The sequence below is a fragment of the Cucurbita pepo genome, chromosome 11 (genome assembly GCF_057944985.1).
Source record: "Cucurbita pepo subsp. pepo isolate OVF chromosome 11, ASM5794498v1, whole genome shotgun sequence".
Taxonomy (NCBI): Eukaryota; Viridiplantae; Streptophyta; class Magnoliopsida; order Cucurbitales; family Cucurbitaceae; genus Cucurbita; species Cucurbita pepo.
This window is the reverse complement of record NC_141808.1, coordinates 11,740,062-11,762,841: the sequence shown is the minus strand read 5'-3', so window position 1 is coordinate 11,762,841 and position 22,780 is coordinate 11,740,062. Positions and strand designations below refer to the sequence as shown.

Below are 22,780 nucleotides of genomic sequence, written 5' to 3'. Positions count from 1 at the left end.
CAGGGCACGTGTCAACATCAAATATAACCTTGCCGATAGTAAGGTCACTTACTGAGTATTTCTTTAAATACTCAAGCCATGTGCTACTACATTTTTCAGGTTAAGGCAAGGCATTCCTGTACGGCTGACGACGGCATCGCAACTCGAGATCATGGCACATGCATAGGATAGTGGTATTCATTTTCTTAGACTTAGGATAGAATAGGATGTTTTAAACTTAAACGCTTATTTATTTTATTTTGGGTCTTTTGTTGTGTCGTTTTAAAGATGTTTTCGAAACACGTAAGTCCATGGCTGTGTTTTTAAGTTAAAGGTTATGTTTTATGGAATTTTAATGAAGTCTTCCGCATTCAATGTTTATGGTATGTATACAGTAGCGACCTTAAATTAAGTAGAAAATTTTGGGTCGTTACAGTTGGTATCAGAGCCAGGTTTTAGATCTTGTAGACTAGCCTACGATGTAGGCTTGGCATGTTCCATGGTCCCACCGTTGATGCCCCGTCTCCGTCAGGTATGTCTCGTTTAAGATAAAAAAAAAATGAAATGTCGTTGTTGTGTATGTTGTTATTGCTTGGTCATTATAAAATATAACTCATAATTGGACTTTTACACCATTGATTGTGTTATAATTTACTGCATTATTGTTGCCTTAATTCTACATTGATATTAAATGTAGAATATGTTATGTTTTACCTTGATTGAATGTGAATGTAAATTGTTGTATTGATGATGTTTTGACTTGGTTGTTATTGTGAATGAGTAGCTATAGTTTTAGTAAGCTACTAAATGTTAGTGTATGCGTGAAAATGATTTTGCTAAGCAAGATCATATGTTTTAGTTAGACGTCTTGAACATAGATAAACTACACAGTCTTATGACCATAGAGATGGGGAGGACTGTAACAATGTATATGGAAGAGTAACAATGTGGGACATCACAGTTTACGTTATAAATGATGTTCATGTAAGAGTTATATTTTCGCATTATAGATGAGCGTGAGACGTTAGTGGCCACTCTAGATATATGGAAATTTAGGGTCGCTATAATAATCCAACCATAATGATCTAATTATAATTTGCACATCTAATAAACTGAACTAAAATAAATAAATGTTTGAGTTTTACCTGTTTATAAACAAAAAGGTGCCCCGACAGTTAGTTACCGAGTTTCTTCCCTTACGAGGCCACAAGCCATGGATTATGAAGGAATTCATTCCTCCTCTTACACATTGAATTATAAGGCCACTACTGGACAAACTAAAAGTTGTTAAAAAGCTGTGATTTAGCTATTGGAAGCAAAATGACACAGGGGAAGACTCGTGTGTTTGGGATTGGTATGGTGAAAAGTGTTGTGGGAGATGTTTTTTATTATGACTTTGCTATGCACCTCTATTTATTGTGAAATATTTGATATAAGTGTTTCGCTTGTACAAGCTACACTTTGAAGATGAAAATAACATGAAATAGACCTGCTAAAGACGGAAATGCTTGCAATCCTGAACAATATTCGAAATGAACATCCCTCTTCTTTGGTCTACTTGTTCACTTGTACAAGCTACAATTTGAAGACAACATGAAACAAGAAAATTATTAATTTTTTCACCCTTAACTATTATAATCCAAACATAATGAACTATCTATCAATTGCACATCTAATAAATTGAACTAAAATAAATGAATGTTTGAGTTTTACCTGTTTATAAACAAAGGAGGTGTCCAGCAGTTAGTTACCGAGTTTCTTCCCTTCTGAAGCCACAAGCCATGGATTGTGAAGGAGTTTATCCCTCCTCCTCCACATTGTCCTAGCACAAAAATTATAAAGCCAATGCTGACAAACTAAAAGTGGTCAAAAAGCTGTGATTTAGCTATTGGAAGCAAAATGACACAGGCAAACAAGTGGAAGACTCGTGTGTTTGGGATTGATATGGTGTTACTATGCACCTCTATTTATTGTGAAATATTTTATCCAAGTGTTTCACTTGTACAAGCTACAATTTAAAGATAAAAATAACATAAAACAGACCTGCCAAAGATGGAAATGGTTGCAATTAGAAGAATATTCAGTTCTGGAATTAACATCCCTCCTCTTTGGTCTACTAGTTCAATTGTACAAGCTACAATATGAAGATGAAAACAACATGAAGAAAACCACGAGAGTTCTGACCTATACCAACAAGGGCGACAAAATACGACAACCATAGAACTGGTGAGAGAAACAAGACAAGAAGACATAAAAAAAAAAAAGGAGACACAAGGTTCTCGAGAAAAGAAGAAAATAGAAAAAAATAAAAAAGAATAAAAAGGGAGGGTCCATTTGGGTGGTTTCTTGACCCGGTCCAGTCCCACATATTTTTATTTTCTAAACCGGTCCTTAGTTGTTCTCCATTAAAAGTTTGTTGTTATACGAACATGAGATTTTACGTTTGTTTTATGAACAGGCGATTTTATGTTTGTTGTACAAACATGAGATTTCTAAGTTTGTTGTTATATGAACATTTTAAGTTTGTTCTATGAAGGGAGATTTTAAATTTGTTGTACAGGCGATTTTAAGTTTGTTGTATGAACATTAATAGATTGTTTTAAGTTTGTTCTACGAATAGAGAAATTTAAATTTGTTCTAAGAAAATGGATTTTGGATTTTAAGTTTGTTCTATGATTTTAAATTTGCTATAGTTTAGAGACATTTTAATTACGAGGGTATAACTTCTCTATGTTTTTTTTTTTTTCGTTTTTTCTTGGTTCATTCGAAACACTTTATAAATATGAGTGTACAACTTCTCTGTGTTTTTTTCGTTTTCGTTTTCTTAATGTTAAATTGAGCCGTGTGAATTAAACTAAGTATTATGTTTTTTAATTTTAAAAGAAAAAAATAATAATATAAATGATATGATGCCTTCGTTGGTCTCGGTTGATGGGCTGCACCCAATCCTTTCTCACCCTTCATGCATCCTCAAACCTGACCTTAATTATTCTCTCTTTAAGACCCCTAGAACCACTCTTCATATATTCTTCTCTCTCTCCTCTCCATTCCAAACCCTAACTAGATTTTTTTTTCTTTCTCTTGACTTCTCTAATGGCCCCAATTGTCGGAAATAATCTCGATCTAACGATGGAGGTTCTGTGGCGTCTTCCGCCGGAGACTCTTCTTCGATTTAAGTCCGTTTACAAGTCCTGGTACGCTCTAACATTTCTCAAATTCTTGTAAACATAAATGCATTTTACACAAGCTTGTAATGCCGAAAAACGCTGGAAAAGAGGAAATTATGCTCTCTACCCTCAATTTTCCCCTCGATTCATCTATGTCCATTATAGATCTCGATTTTCCTTTATAATGAGAATTCCCAATATTTTAAAATCTAAGACCATTCTCATGGCTAAGCCTGTGTTGCTGTGATATATTTTCTTTGTAACCCATTATAATAATATTTTTTTTTTTAATTATTATTTGAATCATAATAATTTTACGTATAAATTAGTATTTATATAAATTTATACATATAATATTAAGATCTTAATATAAATTAGTATTTAAAAAAAAATAGTATAATTTATACCTACCTACTATAAAATATATAAATTATACTAATCTTTTTGTACAAAAAATCTCACCTAAAGTTCATTTCACACCGGCCTTTTGCAGGTAGGTAGGGAGTAATTGTTGGGTTAGAATCCATGAATAGTGAACATAGCGATAAGCTTACCCTTACAACTCTCATCACCACTCTTATCAAGCTACATCCTAGCTAAATGAAACAAGAAAAAATATAGTTACATCCCATTTGAAGTTTAGGAAAGATGTTGAAAGTGAAAGGTGAAGAAGTATGCAGTTGGGATAGGCATTTACAGAGGATGGCTCAATCAGCCTCCTCCTCAACCATTTTTAGCATATTAATGAATGTGTGTATTTATTGTACATAGATTTTAAGTTTGTTGTTCTACAACATGGTATTTTAAGTTTATTGTATGAACAGGAGGTTTTAAGCTTGTTGTTCTACGAACAAGAAATTTTAAATTTTTTATGTGAACGTATGATTTTAAGTTTGTTTATAAACAGGTTGTTTTAAGTTTGTTATACCAACACTGAAATTTAAGTTTGCTGTAAGAACAGTGGATTTTAAGTTTGTTGCTAACAATTTTAAGTTTGTTGTACAAACATGACATTTTAAGTTTGTTGGTCTAAGAACAGGGATTTTAAGTTTGTTTTATATGAAAAGATAATTTTAGGTTGTTTATAAACCGATTGTTTTAAGTTTGTTCTAGGAACAAGGAAATTTGAGTTTGTTGTCCCAACCGTGGATTTTAAGTTTGTTCTACCAAAATATCTTATATTTTTACTCAAAAACATATTTTTATTATGTTTTTTTTTTACTCAAAATAATATTAGATTTTTTTACTTAAAATACGTTCATTATTTTTTTATCCAAAATATCTTTTTTTACCCAAAATATTTATATATTTATTATATGAATACTATGAATCATTTGTTAGGTGGTGAATTTAATTCCACGAGTGGTTAGTGGAGTGTAAATACACATTTGAACTATTTTGTATTTTGTTGCTAGTTAGTGGAGTGTAAATACACATTTGAACTATTTTGTATTTTGTTGCAAGGTCACAATGGCTGAATTGCTGATATTGATGGGGTTCATAGTGCTCACTCATCTTTGGGGTCACCTACAGCTCATGCCAACCGATTCTTTTGGAGTCTTACTACAACTTCCTTCTCACTTTCATCCTTCCCTTTTCAGATTTGAGATGGGAGATTCTATGGGCATATTTCTATGTTTTGTTTTGTTTCATAGCAAAAGTTCAATATTAATATGAGTAGCTCTAGTTTATTATTTTCGACAATCGTCGCCATCATAGAAGTCACAAGTAGAGAGAAAAAAAAATATTAAAGCCACTTCAAGTTTGTAATGGTGAAGAGAGAGAGAAAAAAAAGATATTAACTGTCATTAGTGTGGTTGCCCACAATCACCACCATTAGAGACATCACGGGTAGAAATAGAAAAAATAAAGTCACTTAGGATTTGTAATGGTGAGGAGAGAAAAAAAAAAAAAAGAAGATAAACCACAATTATAGTGGTTGTGAGGAGAGAAAAAAATCAAGACCTGTTCAATCTATTTTTTCATGAAGAGTTTGTTAGCGATAAAAAAGGAAGTTTTCATGAAAAGTTTGTTCTGGATGCTAGGAGGAAATAATATTGTTAACCACCAATTTTAAGTTCTTGTAATTTTAAAATTGGGATTTTAAGTTTGTTCTAATAACTGTGAATTTTAAGTTTGATGTAAGAACAGAGGATTTTTTTAAAGTTTTTTGGACAAAGATTTTAAGTTTGTTATAGAAACCGAACTTATTTTAAGTTTGTTCTAATTTTAAGTTTGTTATATGAATAGGGAATTTAAGTTTGTTCCATGAAAAAGGTATTTTAAGTTTGTTCTACTCAGAAGTAATTTTAAGTTTGATTTATGAATAGGTGCTTCTAAGTTTGTTGTATGAATATGTGATTTTTAGTTTGTTCTACAAAGATTTTAAGTTTGTTCTACAAAGATTTTAAGTTTGTTCTAACTGACTGGCTGTCCTTGCTTTTTGAAGTGATTACCTGGGGTGTTGGGATCTGATTATCTTTTCCAAAAACTTCCTAATCCGGAAAGACTCATCCTCATCAGGAAAGACTGATGCATCTCTTGTTTGAGGCTAACCACTAAGACAATCTTTCGGTGGAAGCAAACTGTTAGCTAGCTTAAGTCAGAGCTAATAGAAAGAAAGACAAATCTAGAAGCTGGGGCTAAATTAGGAATTGGTATTTTAAATTTGTTCTTGGATGTTGAGTTTGTTCTAAGAAAGGAATTTTAAGTTTGTTGTATGAACAAAAAATTTAAGTTGGTTGTACCAAAGGGATTTTAATTTGTTCTAAGAACTAGTGATTTTAAGTTTGATCTATTAATAGGTGATTTTTAGCTTATTTTACTAACTTGTGATTTTAAGCTTGTTGTTTTACAAACAGAGGATTTTTAGTTTGCATGTATATTATATAAATTTATACATATAATTTTAAAATCTTAATATAAATTAATATTTAAAAAAATTATAATAATTTATACGTATCAACCAAGACGAGATTTTAAATTTGTTACACCGAAATATGTTGCACGAACGGGAGATTTTAAGTTTGTTGTTATACGAACAGATCATTTTACGTTTGTTCAATAAAAAATGATTTTAAGTTTATTTAGGAACAACTAGTTTGTGCAATGAAAGATAATTTTAAGTTTATTTAGGAACAAGTTATTTTAAATTTGTTCCCCTAATAGGAAAATTTAAGTTTGATGTACAATTAGAACAAACATCTGATATTTTTACTCAAAACATATTTTTATAATATTTTTTTACTCAAAATAATATTATATTTTTTTAATTCAAAGTAATATTAAATTTATTATTTTTTTTATCCAAAATAATATCTATTTTAACACAATATATTTGTATATTTATTATATGAATAATATCAATCATTTGTTAGATGGTAAATTTCATTCCGCTCGTGGTTGGTGGAGGGTAAATATACTTTTATGTTAGGGTAGGGAGCCTGCTGCTTATTTATATTTGGTGAACAGTTATTTACGGTAAAGCTATATATGGTAATAGATAGTTAAATCTGGTAAAACTATATATATAGTAAATAGCTAAATCTAGTAAAGCTATATATAGTAAACTTAACTATATATGCGATAGAACTTTGAAAAGTAATTTTCTATTCTCTGTGTTCTCTCCTACTGTACATACTTGAATCAATACAAATTCCTTTAGCCAGAGTTATCCTTGCATTTTCTCTCTCCTATTCTTTGTGTTCATCTATCGAGTGTGTGCGTTGTTGTGCGACCCTAACAACTGGTATCAAAGCTAGGCGAAATTCACTACGATCTGTAAAGATGGAAAGTTCAAAGATTGGAATTGAGAAGTTCGATGGATCCGATTTCGATTTCTGGAAGATGCAGATTGAAGATTATCTGTACCAGAAAGAACTTCACGAACCTCTGTTGGGGGTGAAGCCAGATACCATGACCACGGAACAGTGGAAGCTCAAGGATCGACAAGCCTTGGGGCTGATCCGGTTGACGCTATCTAGAAACGTGGCGTTCAACATTATCAAGGAGAAGACAACGTCAGATCTATTGAAGGCGCTGTCAAATATGTATGAAAAACCATCGGCTATGAACAAGGTGTATTTGATGCGGAGATTGTTCAATCTACAGATGTCTGAAGGTGGACTTGCTGTTTATCATATAAATGAATTCAATATGATCATAAGTCAACTGAGTTCGGTGGAAATTAATTTCGAAGATGAAATTAAAGCGTTGATTTTGATGTCATCCTTACCCGAGTCATGGGATACTATTGTTGCCGCAATCAGCAGTTCCTGAGGATCTGATAAAATGAAGTTTGGTGAAATTCGAGATATAGTTCTCAGCGAAAGTATTCGCAAACGGGAAACTAGAGATTCATCAGGCAATGCTCTCAGTGTTGATCGAAGGGGAAGAAGTAAATCAAAGAGCTCAAACAAACATGGGCGATCAAAATCAAAGAACCAAGAAAAATCTCCAAATAGAGCAAACGTAACGTGTTAAAATTGTGGAGAAAAAGGTCACTTTCGAACAGGTTGTACAAGATCAAGGAGGAAGCAGAATCACAAATCTGGTGATGATGATGATTCTATAAATTCAACAGAAGACATTGGGGATGCTCTAATCCTCAGCGTGGATAGTTTGATTGAATCCTGGATTTTGGATTCAGGTGCATCTTTTCATTCGTCTCCAAATAAAGAGTTGTTCTGTAATTTCAAGTCTGAAAATTTCGAGAAGGTGTATCTTGCCGACAACAAAGACTTGGAGATTAAAGGAAAAGAAGATGTCTGCATAAAAACTCCGGCAGGAAATCAGTGAACATTAAAGGATGTCAGATATATTTCTTGTCTAAAAAAGAACTTGATCACTATTGGTCAGTTGGACAGCACAGGTTATGCAACAAAGTTAGGGAAGACTTCGTGGAAGATTATGAAGGGTGCTACGGTGGTAGCACGTGGCTCAAAATCTGGAACCTTATACACCACTGTAGGGTGTATGAACATAGCTGTTGTTGCTGAGAGTGCTTCAAATCAAGTCTACGGCACAATATACTTGAACATATGAGCGCGAAAGGAATGAAGAGGCTGGCTGCGAAAGGAGTTTTAGAAGGTCTAAAATCTGTTGACGTGGGTCGTTGTGAGAACTACGTTATGAACAAGCAGAAACGAGTTAGCTTCACAAAGACCGCCAGAGAATTGAAGAAAGTGCGGTTGGAAATGGAACCATATGTGGAGCAAGGTTCGGCGAAGCAAGTGGGAGTTGAGCTTGAGTTGCAGAAAAACTCACTTGGTGATATTGTAGCAGATACTCATGAAACTCCTGAGACTACTGCTGAGGAACCAAATGTGGAGCAAGGTTCCAAGACCACGAAGCAAGTGGAAGTTGAGCTTGAGTTGCAGGGAAACTCACCTAGTGATCTCGTAGCAGATACTCAAGAAACTCCTAAAACTACTGCTGAGGAACCAGATGTGGAACAAGGTTCCAAGACAACAAAGCAAGTGGGAGTTGAGGTTGAGTTGCGGAGAAAATCACCTAGTGATATTGTAGCAAATACTCAACAAACTCCTGAAATTGTTGTAGAAGAACAAGCAGTAAAGCAAGTGACACCTGAATCGGTGTTGAGAAGATCATCCTGTACTATCAGAGTACCAGATATGTATGTACCTTCATTACACTATCTGTTGCTGATGAAAGGGAACCAGAGCCCTTTGATGAGGCCCTACAGTTGGAGGATACAACCAAGTAGGAGCAAGCCATGGATGATGGGACATCTAGGCTTCAAAAATACATTGTACTGAGGCTGAGTACGTGGCAATAGCTGAAGCTGGAAAGAAGGCGATATGGATGACTGACTATCTGGAAGAATGGACAAGAAGTAGCACGAAGATATTCTTTATAGAGATAGTCAGAGTGTCATACAGTTGGCGAAGGAACCCGATCTATCATTTAAAGAGAAAACACATAAGACGATACCATTTCACTTGCAGGTTAGTGAAAGATGGTGATGTGTTTAGAGAAGATAGAGGGTGCAAAGAATCCAACAAACATGTTAACAAAATGTGTTGACGTTGGAATATTGAGAAAGTGCAAAGCCTCAATTGATATGATGCCATGAAGATGCTCATGGCCGTTTGAGAATGAAATCCTTGGTTGACTAGATCAGTCTCCAAGTGGGAGAATTGTTAGGTTATGGAGTCTGCTACTTATCTATAGCTTATGGAGCCTGTTGCTTATTTATAGCTTATGAACGGTTATTTTCAATAAAGCTATTTTCAATAAAGCTATATTTGGTAAAGCTATATCCGGTAAAGCTATATATGGCAAATAGCCATATATAGTAGATGGTTAAATCTGGTAAAACTATATATAGTAAATAGCTATATATAGTAGATGGCTAAATCTATTAAAGCTATATATATATATCCGCATATCTTTGAAAAGTAACTTTCTATTCTCTGTATTCTCTCTTGCTGTACATACTTGAAATCATCCATACAAATTTCTTTAGCTAGAGTTCTCTTTGCATTTTCTCTCTTCTGTTCTTTGTGTTCATCTAGATCGAGTGTGTGCGTTGTTGTGCGACCCTAACATTTTAAACTAACGAAAATGATAAAAAGAGAACAAAACAAAACTAGAAGTAAAATTAAATTAAATTAAACATTCAGATAATGCAATTTAAATTCAAACAACACCTCGACTGAAACAAATTGAAAGACAATGAAAACATGTGTTGTTAAAGGTTGGTTACATATGGAGAAAGAGTTCGAGGTACTATTTCGAACAAAATATAAAAGACCCAAAGTACACAGACCGAGTCGACACTCATAAACGACCTTCAAGTGACAATGCAGCTCTCAAACGCTCCCCCACCTCAAGCGACAGTTGGCGAAGACCTGAAAAAGAAATCTAAAATGCAGTGAGTAAAAAAGTACTCAATAAGCAGACTACTTATAGGCTCTCATCATCTAGTTCCTGGTAGGTTTCCACGGGCTTTTCTCTAGGCTCTAGAAAGTTTAGGCTTAACTTTATAGTTTGGCTGACCTTTCAGGGAGGTTTCTAATGGTGTTGTGGTATAGTTAGTTATCACGTCAGTCTAATACACTATAGGTCTCTGGTTCAATTTTGGGCAATGCCATATTTGTAATTTTTACTTTTATATTTATATCTGGATTCATTTTAGACCTTTACGAGAAAGTTTAAGAGCCTTAGAGCTTGATAAGCCCGGGAACCATGCCCTCAAATACACAATGATTCATTTTAGACCACTACGACAAAGTTTAAGAGCCTTAGAGCTTGATAAGGCCAAGAACCGTGCCCTCGAGCACACATTGTACATGTAATTAACTATTTGGACTTTTATGGAAGAAATACGTGTACGAATCAACAAGGACTAGGGTGGAATGATTGTGAGCACGTTCTATGCTTGATTTAGCCAACAAATTTATGAACTAAACTTAGTATCAGAGGTCTAGGTTGATTGGTCCAACCGACTGTTACAAACTATTTTCGCTAGACCAAGAGTCATTGAGTGTTTCGTTACGTGATTTTCGAAGCTTGAAATCTCAAACCGTGACGAAAATAAAAAAAGAAAGAAAAATAAAACTAAAAGTAAAATTAAATTAAACATTCAGATAATGCAATTTAAAATCAAACAATATCTCGACTAGAACAAATTGAAAGGCAATGCAAACATGTGTTGTTAAAGGTTTGTTACAAACAAAGAAAGGGTTTGAGGTACTGTTTCGAACAAAATATAAAAGACCCAAAGTACACAGACCGGGTCGACACTCATAAACGATCCTCAAGTGACAATGCAACTCTCAAACGCTCTCCCACCTCGAGCGACAGTTGGCGAAGACCTCAAAAAGAAATCTAAAATGCAGTGAGTAAAAAAGTACTCGGTAAGTAGATTACTAGTAGGCTCTCATCGCATCCAGTTCCTGGTACGTTTCCACCGGCTTTTCTCTAGGTTCTAGGAAGTTTGGGCTTAACTCTATAGTTTGGTTGACCTTCTTGGGAGGCTTCCAATGTCGTGGTGTAGTTGGTTATCACGTCAATCTAACACACTGAAGGTCTCCAGCCCAAGTCGGGGCGACCCCATCTTTGCAATTTTTATCTTTATTTTTATTTTTATAATTCAGATTCATTTTAGACCTATACGAGAAAGTTTAAGAGCCTTTGAGCTTGATAAGCCTGGGAACCGTACCCTCGAATACACATTGATTTATTTTAGGCCTCTACGACAAAATTTAAGAGCCTTTTTGCTTGATAAGCCTTAGAACCGTGCCCTCGAACACACATTGAGCTTGTAATTAATTGTTTGGACTTTTATTGAAGAAATGTACGTTATATGCTTGAATTAGAGAAATTTATGAACTAGTCATTGAATCTTTCATTACTCCACAATTGTATTGTCCACTTTGAGCTCTCATGAAATTTATGAACTAGTCATTTAATCTTTCATTACTCCACAATGGTATGATATTATTCACTTTGAGATCTCATTACTCCATAATGGTATGATATTATTCACTTTGAGATTTCATGTCAATCTCTCATGGCTTTGCGACCAAGTGAAGTGTAAATACACATTTTTACTATTTTGTATTTTATAAATAGCCCATATTTCTATGTTTTTTTGTTTTATATGAACTCTCCACAATGGTATGGTATGATATTGTCCACTTTGAGCGTAAACTTGTATGTCAACCTCTCATGGCTTTGCTTTGGACTTCTCAAGAGGCCTCACACCAATGGATATGTATTCTTTAATTATACCTCATACCAATGGAAATCAAGACATGTTTGAAGCTATTTTTTCGTGAAAAGTTTGTTCTCCATACAAGGAGGAAATAATATTGTTAACGGGAAATTTTACTTTTGTTTTAAGAACAGTAGATTTTAAGTTTGTTCTACAAACAGAACTCTTATTTTAAGTTTGTTCTAGGATTTTGAGTTTGTTCTAAGAATATAGATTTTAAGTTTGTTCTAGGATTTTGAATTTGTCGTGAGAACATAGATTTTAAGTTTGTTCTATGAATAGGAAATTTAAGTTTGTTATAAGAATAAGAGATTTTAAGTTTGTTCTACAAACAGAACTCAGTATTTTAAGTTTGTGCTAGGATTTTGAGTTTGTTCTAAGAACATAGATTTTAAATTTGTTCTATGAATAGGGAATTTAAGTTTGTTCTACCAACACAACTCCTATTTTAAGTTTATTTGAGGATTTTGAGTTTGTTCTAAGAACATAGATTTTAAGTTTGTTCTATGTATAGGGAATTTAAGTTCGTTCTAAGAACAAGTCATTTTATGTTTGATCTACAAATTAGTGATTTTCAGTTTGTTGTTAGAACATGTGATTTTAAGTTTATTCTAGTAACATGAGATTTTAAGTTTATTCTATGAACAGTAGATTTTAAATTTGTTATTTTACTAACAAATGATTTTAAGTTTGTTGTACGAATAGTTTGTTTAAATTTGTTGCTTGACTAACTGATAGTTTTAATTTTGTTTTACCACCAGTAGATTAATTGTGAATCAAAAAAGAATTATATGCTACAAAATAACCAAATAATTAATCATAGATCTCTAGCATGAATACCAAATTTACTATATTTAGCCTGAAGCTACTTAACACAAGTAGCTAGGCATGAATACCAAATTAACCCCATTGGATAACATTTAAACAAATAAAAGGTAGAACCCAACGAATAGGTCTGGGCATGAAAGCAGCTCAATTCAGTATAACCCAACGAATTAGTCTGCGTATGAAAGACAACTCAAAACAACAATTCTATCTATTCTTTATTCTAAATACATGTGGATTTAAAAAATATTTAAAATACTCTTCCACTATAAATATTTTGTAATATATTTCCAATTCTTTTTTTAATTGCAATTTCTAAATAATATGTTATTATATTAATTTTATATAAAATATAATTGAATGAATTATAGTAACTTTTTAATTAACGGGTCTCATAATAATCATACTAATGGCTAGCCACGAAATGGTCCAAACATTCAAAGCTCAATCTCATGATCACAATAAGCTCAAGCACATGAGTAAAATGGTAATGGCTAGCCCATGAATTGGTCTAGCTTTAATTTTATGGCTCAATCCACTTGTCGAGAAGTATTGCCATTTGAACTTTAATTTCATGGCTCAATTCACTGGTCCAGACATCCAATGCCCATGCATTTTAATTTTATGGCCAATTGGAAGACATAGTCCATGCAACTCATAAGCTCACATAACAATTATGTGAAAATGATTGTACTTTATGTTTTTTTTAAAAAAAAAATTCATATTACTTCCTTATATAAACATTTTTTGTGACAAAATTAAAGACATTTATTTGAAATCTATTTTATACTCAAATATATTTATTTTAGAGAATATATTAATTTAAAGACGCAGTTATACCGATAATGAGTAGAAAAGTGATATTTTGTGTGTCAAAATAAAAATCATTTTTAAAGTTTTGGTTGGAGAAATTTGATACATGTGTGCTAAAATTACTTTTACAAAAATAACTTATTTGCAAAGGACATCTGTTAATAAAAATTTTGTAAGATTTTTTTATATAAAATACTATTATAGGTATAAATTGCTTATATATGTATTTACGAATTAAGTGAATAGAACAACGAGTAAATCTATACTGGTATGAATGGAGAAAATTTAATGTCATGAACGGAGGGATCTCAAATCCTGACGAATTTCAATATTTTCAGAAATGTTTGAGAATCCAAACAACCTATGATGTGGATTTGTCCCGTGGATTTGTCCTATTATGAGCATTATCAAAATTTGGAAATCCATCGTCATTCTCATTATTAGATTAGTTCCATTAATCAAAATCATAAATTTAACGCTGAAACAATATCATAGTAAATAAATATTTTTTTTTAAAGTTTAACATGTTAATTTGGTAAGTGTTTGTCGTTTACAACCTGAAACAATGCTTGTTTTATAAGTTTACAACGCTCAAACAATATAACTATCTTCAATTTTTTATAAGTTTCATAAATATTTTTTTTTTATAAATGATTGATCTATATATAAAAATAATTAATAAATAAATATTTTGAAAAATTAGTATACTAAATTCCATTTTGTTTGCATAAATTTTATATTAATTTTAAATCTCAACAGCTTAATAAATTATTTTATTTTGTGTTAAAATTCCTCTAATCAATACTCTGATTATATATAAAAAAAATTTATAGATTTTATTCTTGATTTCAAAATAAATGCATAGAATAATTTAAAAAAGAATAATAATAATAATAATAATAAAATGGGAAAAATAGAAGTCCGTCCCAACTCCCTCGTGTAAAATATGTCACACAGCTTGCAATTTATTGCTAATAATAAATAAAATGAAAAATATACTAATTTTATGTTTTTTTAAATAATTTTATTATTCTAAAAAAATATTATTTAGATTTATTGTTTTGTAAGTAATTGCTCTCATTTTTTTAATTATTAGGTTATTAAATATGGCCAGTAATGGAAAACATTGAGTATTCAATAGACTTCATCCAGCCATTTACAAGTATTTGTGCAAAAAAAAATTTGAAATAGTGAAATATTGAATGGGAAATATTAAAAAAAAAAGTTACAATAGAATTTTTAATATTTAATTATCCTTCAAATTTTTTGGACCAATAAATGATGCTAATTGATACTCCCTTTAAAAAAAATGGTATAGTGCAATTAATTATTTACAAATAGTTATCTATAAAATTTGAGGGGTTAGACATTATTTTTTCTTTTATAAAATATAAAAGACTAAAATAGTTTCTTTCTTTTTAAATTTAGTTAGCCATTTTTCAAGTAAATACAAATCTTATGGATAAATTTATATGATATAATAGACTGTAAGTTGACAAACTTTTTTTAAAAAATAAATTATACAAGAGAGTTTCTAATTCTTGATCGAGGTTTAAGTTCTTTTATTTTTTTTATGAATTTTGATGAATTAATATAAATTGATATAAATTTATGAGGTTAGTTTTAATATTTATTAATATTTATTATCATCCTTAAAGATTTTAAATAAAATTTGTGTATTTTTATTATAATAATTAATGGGAATAGATAGTAGGTCATTTGCATAAATAAACTATATTAAATTTATTTATAACTTTTTAATTTAAATTTTCTATTTCAATCCTATAGAAATATTATTATTACTATTATCTGTTTAGTTTCTTTTATAATATTTTATTATCTTTAGTTTCTTTTCTATTATATTTTTTAAATAAATTTTAAATTTCATTGTGAGTATATTAAAAATAAAAAAAATTAATATCTTAATACATTATTTTCTTTAGTTTCTTTTATAATATATTTTTTTTTATTTAAAATTTTTAAAATATATTTTAAATTTCTTTTTAAGTACATAAAAAAAATCAATATTTTAAGTGTATTAAATTATCCATACCATTTTGCTTTCTTCAAGTTTATTATTAAATTACATTTTCCCTTTAACCATTTCAACCGTATTAAATTCGCTTCACCTACCTACTATAGATATATATATACTAGAAAAGAAACTTAAATATATTAATTTTTTTTTAAAAAATATAACGAAACAAAATAATAAAAAGAAAAATGTATTACGATATTAGCTATAAAATAAACTAAAAATAATAAAATATTATAAAACAACCTAAACAAAATAACAAAAGTAAAAGAATGTACTAACTATGGACTATAAAATAATATAAAAAAACTAAAATTAATAAAATATGTTAAATGAAATTATTGTAAGTGTATTAGATTGACTTCATCTATATAAATTAACTCCTCACCTATTACGATATTAATTTTTTTTTATATACTAAAAAAGAAATTTAAGATATATTAAAAAAAAATTAAATAAAATAATATAAAAAAAACTAAAAATAATAAAATATTATAAAAGAAACTAAACAAAATAATGTAATCTATATATATATTTAAAATTGATTAAAAATAATAATGTAAAAGAAACTAAAAATAACCAAATATTATTAAAAAAAGACTAAACAACAAAATATACTTAAGACATGATTTGAATTTGATCTATATATATAAAAAAGGTATAATTGAAATAACAAATTTAAATTATAAATTATAAATAAATTCAATAGATATCAGTTATCTTCCCACATTAATTATTAAATAAAATAAAAAAATTTTGGTTTAATTATTACAATAAAACACAAAACTTCTGTTTTAAATTTTATTTAAAATCTTTGTATTGGATCATATTAAAAATAATTCATTATAAATTTATATAAATTCATATTAAATCATTAAAATTCATTAAAAAAAAATTAGAAAAATAATGAGAAACTCTCCTTTTATATAATTATAATGTCTGGATAAAAATACAAAAATTATAAGGTTACTACTAGACAAACTAAAAGTGGTCAAAAAGTTTTGATTTAGCTATTGGAAGCAAAATGACACATGGGAAGACTCGTGTTTGAGAATGACATAGTGAATGTCAATTATAGCATTACTATGCACCTCTATTTAAAGATGAAAATGCTTGTAATATGGAGAATATTCAGTTTCGGAATTAACATCCCTCTTCTTTAGTCTATTGGTTCACTTGTACAAGTTACAATTTGAAGATGAAAAGAACATGAAACAAGAAAATTATTATTTTTTACACCCTTAACTACTATAATCCCAACATAATGAACTAATTATAATTTGCACGTCTATTAAACTAAACTAAAATAAATGAATGTTTGGGTTTTACCTGTTTATAAACGAATGAGGTGCCCAGGCAGTTAGTTCCCGAGTTTCTTCCCTTCTGAGGCCACAAGCCATGGATTGTGAAGGAATTTATCCCTCCTCGTACACATTGTCCATATGATAAAACACAAAAATTATAAGGCCACTACTAGACAAACTAAAAGTGGTAAAAAAAAAAAAAAAAAATGGCCATGGACTGTGAAGGAATTTATCCCTCCTCGTACACATTGTCCATATGATAAAACACAAAAATTATAAGGCCACTACTAGACAAACTAAAAGTTGTAAAAAAAAGGAATTTATCCCTCCTCGTACACATTGTCCATATGATAAAACACAAAAATTATAAGGCCACTACTAGACAAACTAAAAGTTGTAAAAAAAAGGAATTTATCCCTCCTCGTACACATTGTCCATATGATAAAACACAAAAATTATAAGGCCACTACTAGACAAACTAAAAGTGGTAAAAAAAAAAAAAAAAAAAAAATGGCCATGGACTGTGAAGGAATTTATCCCTCCTCGTACACATTGTCCATATGATAAAACACAAAAATTATAAGGCCACTACTAGACAAACTAAAAGTTGTAAAAAAAAGGAATTTATCCCTCCTCGTACACATTGTCCATATGATAAAACACAAAAATTATAAGGCCACTACTAGACAAACTAAAAGTTGTAAAAAAAAGGAATTTATCCCTCCTCGTACACATTGTCCATATGATAAAACACAAAAATTATAAGGCCACTACTAGACAAACTAAAAGTGGTAAAAAAAAAAAAAAAAAAAAAAATGGCCATGGACTGTGAAGGAATTTATCCCTCCTCGTACACATTGTCCATATGATAAAACACAAAAATTATAAGGCCACTACTAGACAAACTAAAAGTTGTAAAAAAAAGGAATTTATCCCTCCTCGTACACATTGTCCATATGATAAAACACAAAAATTATAAGGCCACTACTAGACAAACTAAAAGTTGTAAAAAAAATAAAAATAAAAATTGCAAAGATGGCGTCGCCCGTTGTAAAAAAAATAAAAATAAAAATTGCAAAGATGGCGTCGCCCATACTTGAACTGGAGACCTTCAGTGTGTTAGACTAATGTGATAACCAACTAGACCACGACACCGTTGAAAGCCTCCTCAGAAGGTCAGCCAAACTATAGAGTTAAGCCCAAACTTCCTAGAGCCTAGAGAAAAGCTCGTGGAAACCTACCAGGAACTAGATGCGATGAGAGCCTACAAGTAGGCTACTTACCGAGTACTTTTTTACTCACTGCATTTTAGATTTCTTTTTCATGTCTTCGCTAACTGTCGCTCGAGGTGGGGGAGCGTGTGAGAGCTGCATTGTCACTTGAGGGTCGTTTATGAGTGTCGACCTAGTCTATGTACTTTGGATCGTTTATATTTCGTTCGAAACAATACCCCGAACCCTTTCTCCATTTGTAACAAATCTTTAACAACACATGTTTGCATTGTCTTTCAATTTGTTCTAGTCGAGGTGTTGTTTGATTTTAAATTGCATTATCTGAATGTTTAATTTAATTCTACTTGTAGTTTTATTTTCGTCACGGTTCGAGATTTGATGCCTCGAAAATCACGTAACGAAACACTCAATGACTCTTCGTCTAGCGAAAATCGTGTATTGGACCACAACCTAGACCTCTGGTACTAAGTTGAGTTCATAAATTTCTTGGCTAAGTCAAGCATATGACGTGCTCACAATCATTCCACCCTAGTCCTTGTTGATTCGTACACGTATTTCTTCAATAAAAGTCCAAACAATTAATTACATGCTCAATGTGTGTTCGAGGGCACCGTTCTCGGGCTTATCAAGCTCTAAGGCTCTTAAACTTTGTCGTAGAGGTATAAAATGAATCCAGATTATTAATATAAAAATAAAAATAAAAATTACAAAGATGGCGTCACCCATATTTGAACTTGAGACCTTCAGTGTGCTAGACTGACGTGATAACCAACTATACCACGACACCATTGAAAGCCTTCTTAAAAGGTTAGCCAAACTATAGAGTTAAGCCCAAACTTCCTAGAGCCTAGAATAAAGCCCGTGGAAACCTACCAGGAATGGATGCGATGAGAGCCTACAAGTAGGCTGCTTACCGAGTACTTTTTTACTCATTGCATTTTAGATTTCTTTTTCATGTCTTCGTTAAATGTCGCTCAAGGTGGGGGAGCGTTTGAGAGCTGCATTGTCACTTGAGGGTCGTTTAAGAGTGTCGACCCAGTCTATGTACTTTGGAAGAATGATCCATCACTCCTTCACAGTCAGTCAAGACTCAAGCAAGACAAGATTCATTCGACTTAACTCCTTGTTTCGTTCGAGTTCGTTATTCTTTAACTGTAAAGAAATTGAAAATGAAAGAAAGATGTTTTGGGGAAATTCTCTTTCTGATAATTGAACGAACACCATTATAGGTGCATTTATATGCATTTCCTTCTTGCTTGAAATTTAGCCAATCCTTGTACCAGTCAGCATCCAACGAAAAAACATCTCAATGCAGTAGTGTTTCTGGCATTGTAGAGATATATAGCCAATATCATCAGTATTCCCAGGATAGAAATGATCCTCCTGGTTACCGGCCGAGAGAAGGATTTCATATGATATTTCGTTCGAAATAGTACCCCGAACCCTTTCTCCGTTTGTAACAAACCTTTAATAACACATGTTTTCATTGTCTTTCAATTTGTTATAGTCGAGGTGTTGTTTGATTCTAAATTGCATTATCTGAATGTTTAATTATTTTTACTTTTAGTTTTATTTTCGTCACGGTTCGAGATTTGAAGCCTCGAAAATCACGTAACGTAACACTCAATGACTCTTCGTCTAGCGAAAACCGTCTGTTGTTCCACAACCTAGACCTCTGGTACTAAGTTGAGTTCATAAATTTCTTGGCTAAATCAAGCATATGACGTGCTCACAATCATTCCACCCTAGTCCTTGTTGATTCGTACACATATTTCTTCAATAAAAGTCCAAACAATTAATTACATGCTCAATGTGTGTTCGAGGGCACCGTTCTTGGGCTTATCAAGCTCTAAGGCTCTTAAACTTTGTGTTAGACTGACGTGATAACCAACTACACCACGATACCGTTGAAAGCCTCCTCAGAAGGTCAGCCAAACTATAGAGTTAAGCCCAAACTTCCTAGAGCCTAGAGAAAAGCCCGTGGAAACCTACCAGGAACTGGATGCGATGAGAGCCTACAAGTAGGCTACTTACCGAGTACTTTTTTACTCACTGCATTTTAGATTTCTTTTTCATGTCTTCGCAACTGTCGCTCGAGGTGGGGGAGCGTTTGAGAGCTGCATTGTCACTTGAGGGTCGTTTATGAGTGTCGACCCAGTCTATGTACTTTGGATCATTTATATTTCGTTCGAAACAGTACCCCGAACCCTTTCTCCGTTTGTAAAAAACCTTTAACAACACATGTTTGCATTGCCTTTCAATTTGTTCTAGTCGAGATATTGTTTGGTTTTAAATTGCATTATCTGAATGTTTAATTTAATTCTACTTTTAGTTTTATTTTTGTCACGGTTCGAGATTTGAAGCCTCAAAAATCACGTAACGAGGTTCGAGTTTCATGAGTGTCTGCTACCACATCACTAAGTGAGTTTTCCTTCAACTCAAGCTCAACTCCCACTTGCTTCGTCAAACCTTGCTCCACATATGGTTCCATTTCCAACCGCACTTTCTTCAATTCTTTGGTTGTCCTTGTGAAGCTAACTCGTTTCTGCTTGCTCATAACGTAGTTCTAACAACGACCCACATCAACAGATTTCAGACCTTCTAAAACTCCTTTCAGAACCAGCCTCTTCATTCCTTTTGCGCTCATATGTTCAAGTCTATTGTGCCGTAGACTTGAATTTGAAGCACTCTCAGCAACAGCAGCTATGTTCATACACCCTGCAGTGGTGTATAAGGTTTCAGATTTTGAGCCACGTGCTACTACCGTGGCACCCTTCATAATCTTCCACGAACTCTTCCCTAACTTTGTTGCATAACCTATGTTGTCAAACTGACCAATAGAGATCAGGTTCTTTTTTAGACCAGGAATATATCTGACATCCTTTAATGTTCACTGATTTCTTGCCGAAGTTTTTATGCAGACATCTTCTTTTCCTTTAATCTCCAAATCTTTGTTGTCGGCAAGATACACCTTCTCGAAATTTCCAGACTTGAAATTCCGAAACAACTCTTTATTTGGAGACAAATGAAAAGATGCACCTGAATCCAAAATTCAAGATTCAATCGAACTGTTCACGCTGAGGATTAGAGCATCCCTAAAGTCTTCTCCTGAATTTATAGAATCATCATCATCTCCAGATTTGTGATTATGCTTCCTCTTTAGTCTTGTACAACCTGTCCGAAAGTGACCTTTTTCTCCACAATTTCAACACGTTACGTTTGGTCTATTTGGAGATTTTTCTCTAGGTCTTTGATTTTGATCGCCCATGTTTGTTTGAGCTCTTTGATTTACTTCTTCCCTTTCGATCAACACTGAGAGCATTGCCTGATGAATCTCCAGTTTCCCGTTTGCGAATACTTTCGCTGAGAACTACATCTCGAATTTCACCAAACTTCAGTTTATCAGACCCTTGGGAACTGCGGATTGCAGCAACAACAGTATCTCATGACTCGGGTAAGGATGACATCAAAATCAACGCTTTAATTTCATCTTCGAAATTAATTTCCACCGAACTCAGTTGACTTATGATCATATTGAATTCATTTATATGATCAGCAACAGGTCCACCTTCAGACATCTGTAGATTGAACAATCTCCGCATCAAATACACCTTGTTCATAGCCGATTGTTTTTCATACATATTTGACAGCGCCTTCAATAGATCTGACGTTGTCTTCTCCTTGATAATGTTGAACGCCACATTTCTGGATAGCTTCAACCGGATTAGCCCCAAGGCTTGTCGATCCTTGAGTTTCCACTGTTCTGTGGTCATGATATCCGGCTTCACCCCCAACAGAGGTTCGTGAAGATCTTTCTGGTACAGATAATCTTCAATCTGCATCTTCCAGAAACCGAGATCGGATCCATCGAACTTCTCAATTCCAATCTTTGAACTTTCCATCTTCACAAATCGTGGTGAATTTTTCCTAACTCTGATACCAGTTGTTAGGATCGCACAAGAACGCTCAATCTTGATGAACACAAAGAACAGGATAGAGAAAAGTGCAAGGAGAACTCTGGCTAAAAGGATTTATATTGATGTCTTCAAATATGTACAGTAAGAGAGAATACAGAGAATACAGAGAGTACATTTTCAAAGGCTCTACCGGACTGGATATATATATAGTTAAGTTTACTATATATATATAACTTTACCAGATTTAGCCATCTACTATATATAGCTATTTACTATATATAGCTTTACCAGATTTAACCATCTACTATATATAGCTATTTACCATATATAGTTTTACGGGATATAACCTAGCTGGCTTCATAATGTATCAGTTTCATTTATGAGAATGGCTCTTTTAGCCGATTCAATATGCCTACTATTTTGAGGACTTGACCAAATAGGGAGTTGGGAACATAATATCATGAGATGGAATTCACTCCTTTCCATATAAGAAAAGTAGACGAGTTGTTCTCTTAAGTACTGATTTCGAGACTTGAACAATGGGACCCCACCCTCTCATTGGCCCGAGAGGGACTTGGTTTATGATTGGATCATAGACTAATTGTTCATTAGAGAATCAATGGTACTTAAGGTGAAAGATGTAATTACAGGGGTAAAACAGACTTTTAACCCAGCTGTAATTATGAACAACTCGTGAAGGATCGACTTGCTTGTAATGATTATATCGATAGACATAACTTTTCCTACCGTGCATAAGAGTGCAACTCT

The 22,780-nt window shown here is 32.4% G+C and overlaps 1 protein-coding gene across 1 annotated transcript; it reads right to left on the bottom strand.

The window, feature by feature from the left end:
• Positions 1-1,471: 1,471 nt before the first annotated feature.
• LOC147790282 (uncharacterized) lies at positions 1,472-21,997 on the bottom strand. The gene is made up of 5 exons (XM_087128657.1): positions 21,664-21,997; positions 21,388-21,537; positions 2,023-2,113; positions 1,731-1,801; positions 1,472-1,554 (listed from the first exon to the last, which is right to left on the bottom strand). The coding sequence occupies exons 1-5, from the start codon at positions 21,995-21,997 to the stop codon at positions 1,472-1,474; spliced, it is 729 nt and encodes a 242-aa protein (XP_086984783.1).
• Positions 21,998-22,780: the final 783 nt, after the last annotated feature.